The 16,633-nt window shown below is 40.6% G+C and overlaps 1 protein-coding gene across 1 annotated transcript in view; it reads right to left on the reverse strand.

The window, feature by feature from the left end:
• WDFY4 (WDFY family member 4) overlaps window positions 1-16,633 on the reverse strand; it is a 146,380-nt gene that overhangs the window by 82,140 nt on the left and 47,607 nt on the right. Inside the window, exons 23-38 of the mRNA XM_082310287.1 lie at window positions 16,375-16,565; window positions 14,584-14,736; window positions 14,073-14,146; window positions 13,073-13,234; window positions 11,266-11,357; window positions 10,142-10,241; window positions 9,104-9,309; window positions 8,317-8,486; window positions 7,784-7,909; window positions 7,143-7,304; window positions 6,832-7,029; window positions 5,184-5,301; window positions 4,469-4,626; window positions 3,783-4,021; window positions 1,209-1,318; window positions 50-241 (exon numbers count right to left, since the gene is read on the reverse strand). Coding sequence (XP_082166413.1) covers window positions 50-241; window positions 1,209-1,318; window positions 3,783-4,021; window positions 4,469-4,626; window positions 5,184-5,301; window positions 6,832-7,029; window positions 7,143-7,304; window positions 7,784-7,909; window positions 8,317-8,486; window positions 9,104-9,309; window positions 10,142-10,241; window positions 11,266-11,357; window positions 13,073-13,234; window positions 14,073-14,146; window positions 14,584-14,736; window positions 16,375-16,565 — 2,451 coding nt within the window. The remainder of the gene's footprint in view (window positions 1-49; window positions 242-1,208; window positions 1,319-3,782; window positions 4,022-4,468; window positions 4,627-5,183; window positions 5,302-6,831; window positions 7,030-7,142; window positions 7,305-7,783; window positions 7,910-8,316; window positions 8,487-9,103; window positions 9,310-10,141; window positions 10,242-11,265; window positions 11,358-13,072; window positions 13,235-14,072; window positions 14,147-14,583; window positions 14,737-16,374; window positions 16,566-16,633) is intronic.

Raw genomic sequence — 16,633 nt, forward strand, 5'->3', positions numbered from 1 at the left:
TGCAATGTTTTTGCTTACTACAACGAGTGCTCCATAAAAGAACAGAGACCTATCAAGTGTTGCCATGCTTTTGTCATAATTTCTTCCCATAAAGGAGTGATCTCCGTTATCTTCATGTCCCTTTCTTTGTCATTTCCTTTTATAGAAAGATCCATCTTGTAAGTGTCCTCCAGAGCCTGCCGCCTCTGAGAAATGAGCTGCTTCCAGATGATTTCTACTGTTCTCAGAATTTCCTGATGGACTAAGAAAAAAAAGAAACTACAAATGAAGAATAATTTTTTGTGTAATAAGTCAAGCAGCAGATAAAGTAGAAACATCTCATTTGTAACAACATTGGCCAAGAGTAACTGCTGGAGTCAGTGGAGTCGCTCCATTTTGTCTACTGCCTCCATAGGTTCTAAGCCAGACTAGCTAGTCTAATACAGAAAACAGCAGGACATTTCTTTTACTATGTTTCAACTCCCCAAAAGAAACAAGTAGGAGCGACAGATGATTCTAACTGTTTTCTGCCTTGGAAAACCATCTCATCAGAATTTTGATGATCTTATTATCATACAGAGAGTGCTAAAGCATCCTGTTGCCAAACATCATTAGACACAGTGGGGGAAGGTAACCAAGTCGTGAAACAATTTGACACAGCAACAGGATGCTGTACAAGGAAGTGCTGAGCTGTTTTGCTGTATTTCCCTGCAAATCAGACTTCTCTGGTTGCATCATATCCAAGCCAACATATATATTAAAAAAAAAAAAAAAAAAAAAGAAAAAAAAAAGCATCACTCTGCTGTAGGGTTCAGCTGAGAGCCCTCACACTGAAACCTGCCCAAAATTTTTTCCAGTGTTTCTCTTAAAAGATCAAAATGTTTCTTCCTGTGTACAACAGACAGACACAAGCTCTGTATAGGCCTTGAAAAAAGAAATAGAGCTACAAATAGTACGTAGCTGGGCACTGATACTGGCCACAACATGGGGAAGAGATCTCCAAACTGATATCCATTACTCCTGAGGATGCGGGGTGTGAATTTTGAATAAAAAGGTATGATGCGAACAGAAGTAATTTTTAGCACAACCTTCCTTTCTCTATGCTGTGCCTGCAGTGCCTATATACTGAAGAGGCAATTCAGTAGCACTTGCACAAACTGCTCTGATAACTGTTTAGGTCAGGCACTTTCCTGGTCTGTAAGCCAAAGGTAACGTGTGCCATAAATTACCATCATCTGGAGTAGGCAGGTTGCCCTTGTCCTCTTCACTGGGTGCAAGGAAAATTTGGTGATACGAAGCCAACTTTGGTTTTGTATCCACCCCAAAACCTTCTGGATAGCTGTGACAAAAAAAAAGGAGGGCACATGAGTAAACCAGACTTGAACAAACTGAGAATAGTGCAAAAGCTAAAGGTATTTCTACACATCCATTCCTACTCGATTAATTTAGTAGACCAATATTCCCAGGCTTGAGGGCTTACACTAATCATGATATTGAAGAATTTACAGGAAGTGGGAACTAAACCACTGCCTGTCTGGTTTTCAAAATCAAGGAGCACTCATCAAGATCCTGTGGAACACACTGTTGTACATGCCTTACCCCTGCACTTCTTAGCGCATTTGTATCTACCATTCATCTCAATTACCTGGAACACAGGGCTGTACTGGTGGAGCCAGATTGCATACAGCTTTCTTGCACCTCCCCTGAGCATCTTGTATGCCATCTCATTGCTCTGAATTTCTTCACTAGAGGTATCTTCCATTCAGGTAAGCACCTGAACCACTTACTTAGTCTAAGTTCTTTGCACCAATGATTGTTCATTCAGTTTATAAACCACTCAGCACAAAAAAACTGCAGACTTTAGCACCATGATGTTAGTGTCACGTAGATGTGATTATAATCGAGACCACCACTGCCAAAAAGAGTTAGTGCTGCTTTGGTGGTGTGTGGGGGGTGTGTGTCAGATAATTTACCAGTCAATAGGTAAAAGACACCAGGAATTTCAGCACAGCATACTACTTACAATAAATGCAACAGGCTTAGTTAAGGCATCCAGACAATGTATACTTGGTCACAGAAATGCTGTCAATAATATATATATTATATATAGCCACTAGTAACATAATATGTTCTTTCAATTGTAAACAGGCACTACTACATGGGAGAGTCAAATCTCTTGGGTATGCAAAGCTGCCATTTTTATTTCTGATTTTCTTTTAAATACCACAATTCTGATTCCCTGGATCTGCTACATTTGGCTTTTGGATAACACCAACATTTCTGGTTTGGTTTTTTTTTTTTTTTTTTTATATTTATGCTCTTGCTACATAAAAACAATCCTTACCCCATCTCAACAGTTTTGGCCTGGAAATTATCTGACTGGAATAAGAACAATCAAGAAGAACAATCAAGAAGAGACCTCATGAAGTGCCACTCATTTCTGATGTGATACTGTATTAATGGATTCAATTCAGACCATCTAAGCAGCACAGACAGTTTTCATTGAAACAATGAACATCATTATAGTGAATAAAGCACTAGCCGATATTTGCTTCTTTTGACAAAACAGAGCTGTCCAAAATAAATCCCCAGCTTACATTAGCAAGAGTACTTCTGACACATCACCTGTAAGAATACCAAACAGAGCGTGCCTGGATGTTCTAGCCCTATCCAAGTCAATGGCAAAACTCACAACTTCAGTACAACCAGGACTTTGCAGCTCAGATCCAAGTAACAATAACCACAACAGAAAGATTCACAAGATCCATGCACAGTTTTATATATATTTTTTAAATGTACCCACATAAGAATAGCTGCTGGATCAGAAAAAGCATCTCCCTAAATTAGTCCAGGCAGATTTCTCAGAGAATGGCCACCTGCATGCTTGTGGAGTGATTCTAGCCCACATCCCAGGAAGTTTTCCAGATTCTCATTTTAATGATGGGCTTGTGAGCCAACTCCACTGAAATCAGTTCAAGCTTGTTAACTGCACTTACTACTCCGAAGTGAGTAAGCTGCTGGAAATGCTGGATGAGTAAAACAGGTACACACAGATGTTTTGGTTAATAAAGAGTAGCAATTAAACCTATGTGCAAATTTAAGGGTTCTGCTTAGACAAACATGCAAGCTTGTCTGGATGTCTCTGAAATGAAACACCCTTTTCAAAATGAAAAAAACGGAATTAAGCGTTACATTATTACCATCCACTGTGCCTTGCTTATTACACCCACAAACACACATACCAGCCTGCTTCTGAGCAAGAGAGGTGGTATGAAATTTTCTGCTCATTAGTGTTTCAAGGAGAAAATAGCCTTCTGATTGAAGAACAGTTTATCTCTTCCGCCTTCTTGCTGAAAGACAATCCATTGCCTCCAGAATACTGAGCACATTAGTAACCTTCTTCTACTCCAAATTAAATGATAAAAAAGTACATGAAAACATTTCTGTTGTTGTTTTTCTTTCTTTTTAAGTGTATGAGGAAAACAACCATCTTTCCTCAAGTGGCTTTACTCTGCCACTTCAACAGACACCAAATCAGACTGGAATGTTTGCTCTGTTTAAAGCAGAATGGTGCTTTAAACCCCCAGAGCACGGAGCCCAATGGGTCAAATGCTTGCTAGGATACAGTACACATACTACATCCAGAGTCCTTACTGTAGGTGAATCCAGCTCAATCTCAGCTTCCAGCAATTCCCCCAAATGGATATTGCCTAAGTTTTGTGAAATCTCCCCCTCTACACCCACTCCCATAGATAACAGCACAAAGATGTAAACAAATGTTATACTGAGATGGACATTTGTACCTGCCCGAATTCAGTTGGCAAAGGCAGTACATTAGGCAGACGATGAAATTATTATTTGAGTTGTAAGTTGCAAAAATAATGTCCCACTGCTCCTGCAGGACATTGAGAGTGTTCAGGACATTAAACTGTTCAGGCAGCGATTGTTGTGGTCTGGATAAGCAGTATAGGATGACTCTGTTTAGACAGCTGTATAGGGCACTGAGGAAAACTTCCTTTTGAGAAACGGAGCTTTCTAAGACCTGTGAAAACACAAAACAGCAGAGTACTTGGCTTGCTCAACGAACTCTCTCCCCAAGGATCCACTCCTCTCACTTCATTTAAGGTGCTGCAAACTTATTTCAGGAAAATACCACTGAACTACGTGTTAGATACAAATTCAATTTTCCTGTATTTCTGCTGAAGTCCCCAGAATTGTGGAGGAGATTAATTTATTCCTGTTCAGCAACACGTACATAGCCAACAGACAGTGGCACCAAAGAGCTAACTATCCCTTCTTTATACTGCACAATGTAGTTCTGATTGTCATTTAGAGCCATTATGTGCTCATGCAAGAAAACAGGAATAATCACAATCACCAAATGGATTACAGCCAACTTCTTGAGAATTGCAGTATCACGACCTCAGTGTGAAACAGAGCACATTACAACATGTTTATAACAGTTGGAAAAAAATTTCATGTGACTCACCCCCATAATCTGTTTAGCAGTGAAGATCAGAATTTGCTTGGGGTCAGCAGCAAACATTCTGCTGTTCAGCTTCTCAACCAGCTTCTGAGCACAATAAGCAATATTCATCATGGATACAGGTGCAGTTGATTCTGAAGTGTCATGAGGATCACTGCTCCCTGGAGAGGATACAAGAGGGTTGATTATTCCAAAATAAGCTGAAATGCAAAAAAAAAAAAAAAAAAAAAAAAGATGCAAGATGTGAGGTTACCAGAGCTGAGAAGGAACACTCTCATGCCATAATGTCTCAAAGTTGGGACGTGTCTAAGAAAACTCTAGGTCTAGAAGAAATACCTTACTCAGACTGGAAATAACAGCTCCATCCTAAGGACAGGACCAATCTCACTAAAATACCGTCATGAAGGACTGGTCCAAATAATGACTCAGAAAGGAGAGCAGCAACAACTAAGTTATCAGGGTTGTTTCCAGAAGCACTCAAAGATAAACCTAGGTTTCTTTCTAAGTACTCCCTTTTTAATGTCCACAATCTGTTCTCAAAAAGAGAGAAAAAAAGTGAAGAGGTTCCCTAGAAAAACAGTAAAACTACAGTAATTTATGCAAACTGGCCTACAGCAGGAGTGAATGGACAGTCCTAGCTGCTGTTTCCAAACCTTTCTAGCAATTACAGCTACATGCTAAATACCAGCTAGCTAATGATCTGATTCTCACCACTCACCTCTTGGTCTTGTTTTCCCCTCGCCTTGGCTGGTAACATGGAAGATGTCCATAGCAGACAGTAAAACTTTTGTCTGAAAATGTCTCTTCTGCTCACTGGTGGCACCCTCTGGAGAAGCCTATATAGTGACCGTATACATATTAGTACAGCAGGAAAACAGCCAGGAAATCAGACTCAAATTCATTTTCAGCCTTTACTCAAAGGCCTTTGATTTAATTGGATCTTTGTCAGATTATGACTGCCAAAGATGCAGCTCCAGTAAAAGTTTTTCTCAAAGAAGCGAGCAGAAATTCCAAGAGACATTCAGTCCTATCTGAGATAACTCAAAATGCCTGACATTTCCCTTAAACACCTAGGCACCGTGTTAGGAAGAGGAGGGGAAAAACAGCACAAAAAGAGCAAGGACAACTACTCCACCTCATTTGCACACTTCAGCCCTTCGTGTGGACATATCAAACAGCTGCTGCAAGCTGAGAAGTTATCTGTGACAGCTAATCCACAGTAACACATAAATGCAGAGATCTGGTGTACTCCTCTGTGTAAAGGCAACAAGGCACCTCTCATACAGAATTCAGCAAGAGTGCACATGTGGACAGTTCCTGGACAGCAGATGAGATCGCAGAACCTCATACCCTAGCTGGGAAAACAGGAAATCTTACATCGGTCTACTCTCTCTAGCTGATAGCCAGTACAGTTGCCCTCTGCACACTGAACACAAACAAGGTTTTGCACAGGGCCAGAACCCAGGTTCACAGGTGGTTCCCAAGAGATCTTGCCCTCAGGGAATTTTAGCTCCATTTAGCAGGCTCAGGATTCAGATAATCAGAAGAGCCATCCTCTATTTTAAACTGTATCAGGCCTTGAGATGTTATCGTATAAACCTTTAGGGAACTGCTGCTCTGCAAGACGATTTAACTCATGACCGTCGCAGTCAAGCTTATGTCCATTACTATTTGCATTACTAAGCAAAGTCTGCATCAGAACTCACATCTGGGACACCTGGACTACTGACAATTTGGAGCTGAAGGCTAAATTTCCCAATTTTCCCTTTCTTCAGACTACTCTAAATCTTTCCAGTGCTTTGAGTGGTTGAAATCCATAATCCAGACTCAGCTGTTACAGCTTGTATTAGTCTGTCCTAAAAGTGAAGACAGTTGTTTTTGGTTTATTTGAGCATTGAAAAGAAATTGTTGTCTCAAAAATCAGTACACAGGAATGCTCCATGTGAAATCTTCTCAACAAATTCAAGGGCTGCTCTAATGATAAGCAGGTATTACTAAGGAAAACGGAAATTTTTTCATGCTTTACTTCAATGTTAAATGTTGCCTGAAAAATGCCTTTGTTGTTGTCTAGGGGCAGCATTTTCTTAGTTCACATTAATGCAGAGCAGGCAGAAAAGGTCTGTCTTCTTTGCTGAGAAAGTAGAAATTCCATTCCACTAAGCAGGCTGTCCAGATCTGCCAGGAAGTAGTGCCTTCTCTCTAAGAGCTGTGATCCCAGCCTTATCCTACACTGTTGAAAATGCTGACTGAGTACACCTCTTCATCACTGTCATCACTTTTTTCACCAGGCCACTAGCAGGATACCTCCTGTCCTTCCACCCCCAGTGCAAGGTAGAGCAGCAAAGCCTGATGACTACAAGAGAGACCTCAAGAAGCAGCTCAAGTGGGTGCCCTTGTTTGTTTGCTGGGATGTTGAGAAGACTATCCATCAGGAGGACTCGCACAAAATCCCACACTTGTTTCTTGGCAGGGTGTGGTAGGAGTGGGAGAGAGGAGGAATCAACACAGCCTTTCCCTTCAGCAATGGCTGGACCATCAGGAGACAAAAGGCCTTCAGAGCCTCCCTGTGGAAGCAGACAGCAATGCATTTTAACCATAATATCCCCTTCAAATTGATTTTTCCTCCTAGCAATCCATCTCTGATCTGAAGGGCTTGTGCTGGCTCAGATGCACGTACCTTGGGTGGTCCAGAATGGAAAGCAAGCATAGCCAAAGTTTTCAAGAAGTCAGGACAGTGCCACACAGGGTCCTGAGTATAACTGTGATAGATCAAGCACAGAAACTGGATAACGTTCCCTGGATAGGCAATCTCCCAGGAGTCTTCTGTATCTGCAATAGGCTGAACAGAGACAAATGTGCATCTAGTCAAGGCAGCATTCCTCTCACTCATATAAGCTTGTCTTTGCTCCTCTCTAGGTATTCCTAAGCAGCTAAGCAAACATGACATGGCCACAGAGAAGTCAGGCAAGGCACAAGCAGTGAACTCCCAGCTTGTAGACTGAAGACACACCCACAATCAGAAAGGTGGCATATTCTCATCATCAAGAACAAACAAAATGGGTAATGCTGTGGGTAAGATCCATCTCTGTGTTCAGAAGTTCTTAAACATGAGCCCATCACATCATCTGCTATGTAACATAACCAAGCCAATAGCTGTGCTGACACTTCAAAGTCCTTGCTCACTATTATGCTCAGTATTGCCCTGTGAGGGCACAGGAAGGCTAGGGGTTACAGGTAAAGACTACCACTAACATCTGACACTCTCAGGCAGTTTATTCTGCCATTCACACTGCACTGTCCTTGTAACAAAATGCTTACCTTGTCCACAGTAACTCTAACCATTTCCAGCAGTAAAGCAGCTGCCTCTGCACACAACCCAATTTTGAGCACGTTCTCCGTAAGGTGGTGCTGCAAGATCCACTGCAATAGAGACTCAAGATCTTTCTACAACAGGAGGAGATATATTTCAAGAAGAGATGGGAATTATTGATGATACATCAAGAGCAATGCCTGCTCTCTCTAAATCAGTAAAAACCCCAAACATCTTCACCTCCAGCAGCTCCTCCCTCTCCTATTAAATGCATTTCCCCAGGATAGCACTAATGAATTGTCCTCTTCTGAAAGATATCTTTGGCACTCTCAGGGCAAAAATGTCTTATGACTTCTCAGGACACGGGGGGACAGTACCCAAATCCACTAATTCTGAGATTTTTAATGAGTCTTGACAATGTAAGGACAGGGAAGCTAATCTGAATTACCTTCTAAAGTGCTGTAGTTAAATATCATTAAACAGCTGCGTGAACAAGTTTGTTGTGAACACAAATTTCCTTATTTCACTATTTTTTTCATACCTTGGCTGCTTCAGGTGGTTCAGACTGTGGAGTTGCCAGAAAGAGCTCTGCCACAAGGAAGTAGATCTCAGGGATGTGGACATGATCAGTCAGACATCTTTGCAATACAGAAAACCCAAAAATCAGGAAGGAGCTGTTGTCAGGCACTGGAGGATGAGTTTTTAAATTATCTGTAAAAGAAAAGAAAAGGAAAATATTCTGAGTAAGTGTCTAAAAAATAAATGCCATATCAGAGGAAGGATTACTGACCCAACTCTATCCTCATTTGTCTGTGTCCCAGGCCACTCAGTACTCTGCTAGGCTGCAATATCAACAGTTCACAAAACCTCCTTAGAGTAACAGATAACAATTTTTCTCACTATCACTTCTGTTACAGGAGATTCTCCCTGAACTATTCTTCTTCCTTTCTCTTCCCTTTCTCAGAACCACAGGTCTAGTTATCAAAAAGCAAGCTGAACAAATCTTAAAGAAACAGAAGGTTTCAGGGTACAAGCTGACATCTGAACACCTCACAGGCTTATCAACTAGCCCGATTTTATGCAAGACAAAAAGGCCCATTTCCCTGCAACTGCTAATCAGAAATGCCAACTATCATGCAAGGGAGAAGCAATGCTTTCCACTCTTCAGCACAGAAAAGCTGAAGTACTAGGACAAGCTTGACCTAGAAAGTAATATTAATTCTTGGTCTACTGAGATCAGTGGGAATTCTCCTATCACCTACTTCAGTGATCTCCTGTCACTGAGCTGAATCAAGGGATTGTTTTGGGAGCATTAAACCAACACATACCCATTAGAATACTCAAACCCACAGAGCTATTTTCCAGCCAGCGCCCAGCCACTGTCCCCTCCTTGAATTTGTTCAGCAGCAAACGATTGTGGAGGAAGCACAGAAGTAGCTTGATTCCTAGCACAACTGTGCTAGAGTGCAGGTGGCTCTGTGTGAACAGCAGAAACCAGTCTGGCCCCAGTGCCAAAAATGTCTCTACCTGCTCCCTAGGACAAACAGGGAAATGAAAGCACATGAAAGGAGACATGGTGAAAGACAGAAAGTAGATTTTATTTAAAATTATCTCTAAGTCATTTAGAAACTCAAGTTTCTCTAGAAAAAAATCTGATTAAAGGTTTACTGCAACACAGAATTATAAAGATTTAACAGCAGACTCATCCACACAGTTCAAGCTGCTTAATTCCCACTAAATCCAACCTTATATTACTGTCAGACAAAAAAGCTCATTACCACGAAGCCTCTTCTGAGAGTGTGTATCAATAACTGAGGTAAACTACATTCCAGACTAGATCTTTCAACCTATGAAATCCAAAATTTTGGTTCAAATTTTGAAGTCCAAGATATGTTAACTAATGAAAATGCACAGTTACAGCACCCAGCACTATGAACCCTGCCTTTCAGTTATACAAGGCAGAACTATAGTAATTGCATGTTCATGGTTACGATAGAGAGCTGCATGTAATCCCACATTAAATTGAATTGATTTTCAAAGATAGCTGGGATTTCTTCAACCCTGGCAATGCAGAAGAAACAGCAATATTCAAGTTCCTCCTTTGAGACATTTTCTGAAAACTTTAAACATTTTTCAAAATGGAGATCAGATGTGTGATCTGATCATACATCTGTGTGAATGCCAGATAAATCACTGACAAAAAAACCCTCTGAATCCAGTTTGCTCTTATTTACTATTTTGTTGAGACTCAAATGTTATTAGTATGTTCAGTTCTGGTCAAGCACCAGTAAAGAGGAAATCTAGGAGACAGATTTCCTCTAGGAAACCTTCTAGGAGACACGCCTTCCTAAATTGTTTCTACTTACTCAGAGGACAGATGAAGTTTGTCTGAGTGCATTACATCTAACAGCGTCTTCAGTAACTGGTTTCGAAGCCAGATTGTATTTCCAGATGTTTGGCTTAAGGCTACAAATATCAGAAAGTAATAAAGAGTAATGAAGAGACAAAACACATGTTCCTTTGCTTTGATGAACAATCTTGTTTGCACCAGATTAGCCCAATGGAAGTACTTATATTAGTCTTTTGTAAAGTAAGAAGATGCAGACATCAGATTTTAGACATAAGAATTCCTGCTAACATCAGAAATGACCAGTGCTTACATTGTCAAAGTCCTCTCTTTAGAGTTACTTGAAACTCATCCAGACTACATGTTGAATAATAATCCACAGGAAGCAATCTCAGGTTAACTAGAGAGGGAAATGCTAATAGGCAATCTGACTTGTATTGCGTAGCTGTGATGTCTATATATATAAACTACAGTTAACAGTGTCTCCTTAATATAATATATTGTTTAGAGGTGCAATAACCAATATAGTCTCAACTGAAAGATCACAATGGAAGAGCCAGCTGACTGGAAGTTCACACACACAAAACTGACATAAATACACAGCTACTTTAAAAGGTGCAGAGCTCCACATTATTATTTGCTACAACTGTAAGCGTAGCAAAGCGTTCACAGAAAATCCAGGATGCCAAGTGAAATTTTATTCTTCATAACCGCCCAGTACGTTAGTTTTGGGGAAATTTCAATTTAATGTCCTTCATCTCTGTGTATATCTGTGAAATCCAACATTGTGTAGGCTCTGGACAATGCAATACTGTTGGCTCATTAGCAGAGAGAGGACAAAAGGGGAACTCCCTTAGCAGGAGAAGGATCTTGCTGTAGGTCAGGCCTTCCTGGATATATTCACAGTGACTGTCACTTCACTATTCTTCACATCATGCCTTTGCAGCAATATAAGTTTTCCCCACAATTTCAGGTCACCTCAGTGCAGCCTGTCCCTTTCCAGATGAAGTCACGTGAATTGTGTCTCTTCCTGCCACTGGAGGCAGAAGCACTATGTTGCATTTAGGGTTCATCATGCCCTGGGGAAGAAGGGAAGTACTTTAGCTATCTATCAGAACACATACACCAAAGGCAGCTCCTCACCTTCATTGGGCATCTCAGCCACACCACCCAGGCAAATCTGATTTTCATCCACAGAAGAAGGTTTCAAAGTGTAAACAAGGAACAATCCAATCCTTGCAGAGAAAGAGGGAACCAGTTTTGGTCAGCAGAAAGATAGACATTCATTTAATTACTTTGAGATTACATGCAAATCTCAATACCAATTAATGATGGCTGTTAACGACAACCATTGGAAATTCTAACGGCTGCAGAAATAGGGTTGAAATAGGAATGCAAAAGTTCACAAACTAGGAAGCAAATAAAAAGGACATCTATCTACAAATGTAAATAATATCTGTTCTACTATGGAAACATTTTTCTCTTTATGTCTTGATTTTACAGGTCTTGCACCATGAGGAAAGCAATACTGAATTAAGCACTCTGTTCATACAAAAGATTCTGAACTGCCTGTTGCATTCAGATATCACTGTTATCTCCACTTGGTTTCCAAGCACATAGAGGACAGCAGAGAAACCTCAGCAGCTACTCAGGGAGGAGGACTGACAATCTCTTTTCACCTATAGTTTGCTTTAACACATTACCTGGTTCAAAGGATAGATAGATTAATGTGACATACACAGTTACTGAAAGTGCATAACCTCCTCCTGCCCACAAGAAAGGCATTTTTTAAGGGACAGAACACTTCTTGTTCTGCAGGAACAGTCCACACAGCAAGTTCCATTAGATGTGTCAAAAGTCTGGGACCTGCAGAAACCCCAGCACCTTTGAGTGCTGCTGAGAGCCTGCTATAGTCTCTGCTCTCCTGGATCTGAAAGGATAGGGACTGCCTTTATCCACTCGCTCAGCACTCAACCAATCAAATTACCATGGAATAAAAAATCATGATATTTTAAGAAAAATGCTCATTCACGCTGCTTACCACATGGCAAATTTGATATACTAAATCCACTACTCACACCTGTATGAAAAAAGAATAGGCTAACTCATACAAATCCATATAAGTAATTCCACAAAACGGATGGCAAGCACTAAATTCACGCATTAGCTTACTCCACAGTAACTACTTGAGGTGCTCGTACTCTTCAACAGAGCTAAAGGCTGACTGCAGAAACAACAGATTCAAGATGCAACTCTGTTTCTGCGTTTTATTTGGACAAATAGCTTTAAAAACAGAGCTGTCATCTGTGCAGTGCGTTTCCCTGGAGTTAGGTGGCTGTAGACAGCACTGTGTGGACCTTCCTCAGTTCATAGGCTACAGGCTGATGCAACTAGGCCGGGAATATAAAATGGAGCAGTGTTTACATTCTATGGAAAGAAAATAAAGTATTTAAGTTCTTTGCTTCATGAAATCCTGACTAACATATGTTAACTGATTGAAATTCAAGAACAGAAAGGATAGCTACTGGGATATAAGCCAAGCCAACAGGATTAGGTACATAGTTGACTGGGGCCAAGTTGCAATACTATAGCAATTGCAATACTTCAGGGGCAGGCTTTAATGAAGCCAAATATTAAGCACAGACTTTGAGTAGTGCCAGTCATACCAGCAGAGCTGTTTGTGCCATCATTGTAAGGGTCATCACCCAACCCATCCTCACATAAATATAAGGTTGGACTGAACTCTGTTTCGAAAGCATGAAAGAGTTTTTCATCAGTGAGCATCCTGCAGTTGCCAAAGATCTGGTGGCTCCTGCCAAAGATGAGGTGAGGGAAGTTGTGCTATAGAGCTCTCTCCAACACTGGCAGGACTATAGTTCATCTGCAAACTGAGAAAAAGCAGGTTTGGTAACTTTGGTAACTTTGGTAACTCAGGTAACTTGAAGGTTACCTGAGAACATCCCTTGTGTTAAAGTATCCTTGCAACAGATGAGAGAGAATAGTGCAGGCCACAGTGATCCTGGAGTTACTGATTTCAGGATCATTGAAGAGGAAAATGAGCTTGGGCACCATTTGCACCTGGTAGGCAAGTGCGGCATTCTGACATCCATCTCTGTAAAAAAGCACAGGCACTATTAAAAGCTTTTACTGGAAAGAAGCAAATTTGCTGGGTTTCAGCTAAAAGGATCTCATGTTGCACTGATACTTTGCACCTTTGGCTTCTAATGTTGCCTTGGCAACATTTCAAACACTGTCAGACAAATTGAATATGTGTCAGCAATGGAGATCTGAAGACTTCTTTGTGTGTTCTTTACCCTTCCCATCTGCCCTCTCGCCCGGAAACTTCTGCATTTCAACGAGTTCAAAGAAAACAACATTATTGAATTTTCAAGCAGTGAGTTGGTGGTAATAAATGCTATTCTTATAAAACTCAGCAAGGGACACCAGACAGCTCTGCATAGAACTTTCTGGTACTAAAAAGAAGGAATCTTTTCTACTCATCCTGTTCTACTCAGCCCTTCTGCCATTTCTTCTGATACCTTTAACTGTAGTGCAGCTGATTAAGAAAGGATACTCTTACAAAAAAAGTCTTCCTGGGTTGTGTTTTGGTTTTAAACATACCTTCACTTATAATTTTTTTTATTATTTCATACTCAATTCAAACATTCAGATTTCCCCTCCCCAGCAGACATTTAAACTTTCATTGTACAGCAGTGGTTCCACGTGAACGAGGTCACCAGATAGGTTTTCCCAGTCTGGCCCCACAGTCATTGCAGGGGCTGATCAAATCACTAACTCTAGCCTTGAAAGAGCAATATAGGAATGATTCACTCCCAGAGTCCACTGATTCCAACTAGGATTGGACCCTTCATATCCACCTCACAGTTCCAGCTTCAGGTTACAGATGAGCTTGTCCCACATGTTTCTGATTCAAACACTAGCTTGTGTACCTGGAGGACTTCAAGATCTCCACAAGATGTGAAAAAAGAGCAAGGTCAAGATTTTCTGGTGCTTTCATCCAAAGCTGAAAGACAAAGGAAAGCAGAGGTTTTACTGCTCTGCTGAGCTGAGGGGACAATAACCTGTTGCAGAGAAAAAATTACAGGCAGTTCAGGGAGGATAACATCATAAACTCAGTCATTTCTGCAATGATAATCCGCAGGCACTGGGAAATCCCTGCTGGTGTGAGGAGTTGCTGCTCCTGAGCAAGCCCTGAGGAGCAGGCCTTCAGGATCTGCAGGAACACTCCAGAAACTGCACCATGGCACGGTGGAGAGCCATGGTGACAGAGGACCTGCTGTTCCAAAACCACCTCCCCAAGTGAGCCACAGTGTGGAAAATCACTGCACACCAACCCATCCCAAATATTGGATCCATATTGTGCTATGAACAAACCAAACATCGTACTATAAAGCCATCTTTAATACAGCCAAACCCACAAGGTAACATCAATAGTTTTACCTCAAAGTTGCACAGAACATACTGGAATGCACTACAATTCTTGATGACTGAAGACTCAAAGCCAAGCTCAGCTGTGCCCACTAGGGAAAACATTAACTGTAAAATCCTGTTGTTTAACAGCTGTGTCTTCCTCTTCAACAGATAGGTCAGCAACTGAAAAAAAGATTTAATAACTATCTACTGAGTATAAATCTGTATTGATAAACTAACGTATAACATTATTTTTTAATGTATAACATTTTTACAGTTTATTTGGCTGTAATGGTCACGCATGCATACATCTTACATAAGCATTATGAAGAAAGTGAAGATTTCAGTCCAGGCATAAAATTTTGTGCAGTAAGTGAAAAGGTAAGTTTTTGAAGGAGTTTGACAACTCTGTGGCATTGAACAGGAGCAAAATACATGCCATATTATGTTGAATGGAATTTACAAAAAGAAACATACAAATATATTTTTAAATAACTACAGTAGGTTTTCTACACTATTCTTCATGGATGTATTCTTAGTTGCTTGCAAATGGTGTTAGTTTAAAAAAAAAAATTGATGTTGCCTTCTTCAGATGAAAGACATCTGTGTGAAACATTGCCAGTTTCTCAACTGAGTCTATCTTTGCTTATTCAATGAATTCCTGATAGAGCAGGAAAAATGTTCAGAAAGCTACTACATTTTGAATAGGTTAGGAGGAATAGACATTCATTTGAAAATACATATCAAGATACATTTTTATGAGTTGCCTGTTTAAAAAAAAAAAAAGTTCGGACATCCAAACAAAGAGCAAAACCACTCCATTGCAACATGATGATCAGTCACACGAAGAGAACATTATTTAGCATAAAGTTGAAAGGAACAGCTCATACACAATCTAAAGGCTGGCATTCACCTAGAAGAAAGGATTGGGCAAGCAATATCTAAGTATGATAAATAGATTCATATGAATCAGGATCAATTTATGAACAATTCACAAATTGGGAAAATGGAAAGTTTATAATAAATCATTCATGAAGCCCTAATGTTAAGAGCCTCACTTGGAAACATCTCTGTTAAAAGAGTCTTCTCTATTCCATAAGGCTCTGCTTAGTCTGCGCAGCATAAAGTAAATGATACTGAACTGAAACTTCACACTTGAGCCTTAACCCATCCAATATTACATATATAGTGCTTAAAATTTGCCCTGGTTCTCCCAAAGCCCTGAGACAACCAAACTCTTCAGTCTGCACAGCTTTAAGGTCTGAAAGATGTATTTAGGACAGATCTAATCAATACAGTTTGAAATCCAGGCAGCGCTTATTAATATCAGCACAATTTCAGTGCTGAAATGAAGACTGAGCCATAGGAATTCATTGCCAGCCCTGCACTGGGCAGTCTGTAAAGAGAAATCTTAGGCTGGATGAGCCAAGGGAAAGAAGCAGACCTGCCTGAGAAGTGGTCTCTTGTGGGAGGGATCAAGTGTGTTGGTAAAAGGTGAAGGGTGACTCAACTCAAATCTGCTGCATTGACTTTACTAACTACAGTCATCTTAATATGGTCAGCATGACACCTTCCATTATTAGATCACATCTGACCAAGATGCATCTGTCCTCACCTTCCCATCAGTAGATATAGTTACAGAGGTTCCCAGAGATTGTAAGCACAGGATTTAGGGCACTATCCTATATCCCCCTCTCAAAAATCTCATAACTTACAAAGTTCCAACTGTAAGGGCTGATAGCCAGGATATGCTTGGTTCATTGTCATTGATAGGTTTTGGGATAAGACTATATCCAGAATGAATGAACAAAAGAGTATTACCTGGTATCCACCCATATGCCTCATCAATTTTTCACTCATTGGGCTACTGTTCAGGATGGAGTTCAGGACTTTGACAGCTGCATACATGGTGTGGTCATCACAGGCCATAGCAATGAGACCCAGGAGAATGGCAGGGCCTCCAATAAAGTTCAGGCTAGTAGCTGCTGGACACGACTGGAACACTCTTACCCCTAGGAAATTGCAGAGTTAGTCCACCAGGAAGTTACATGAACCAAATCTGTTATTGGACAGAGAAAGG

The sequence above is a fragment of the Platalea leucorodia genome (genome assembly GCF_965183815.1).
Source record: "Platalea leucorodia genome assembly, chromosome: 4".
In the NCBI taxonomy this organism is placed as follows: Eukaryota; Metazoa; Chordata; class Aves; order Pelecaniformes; family Threskiornithidae; genus Platalea; species Platalea leucorodia.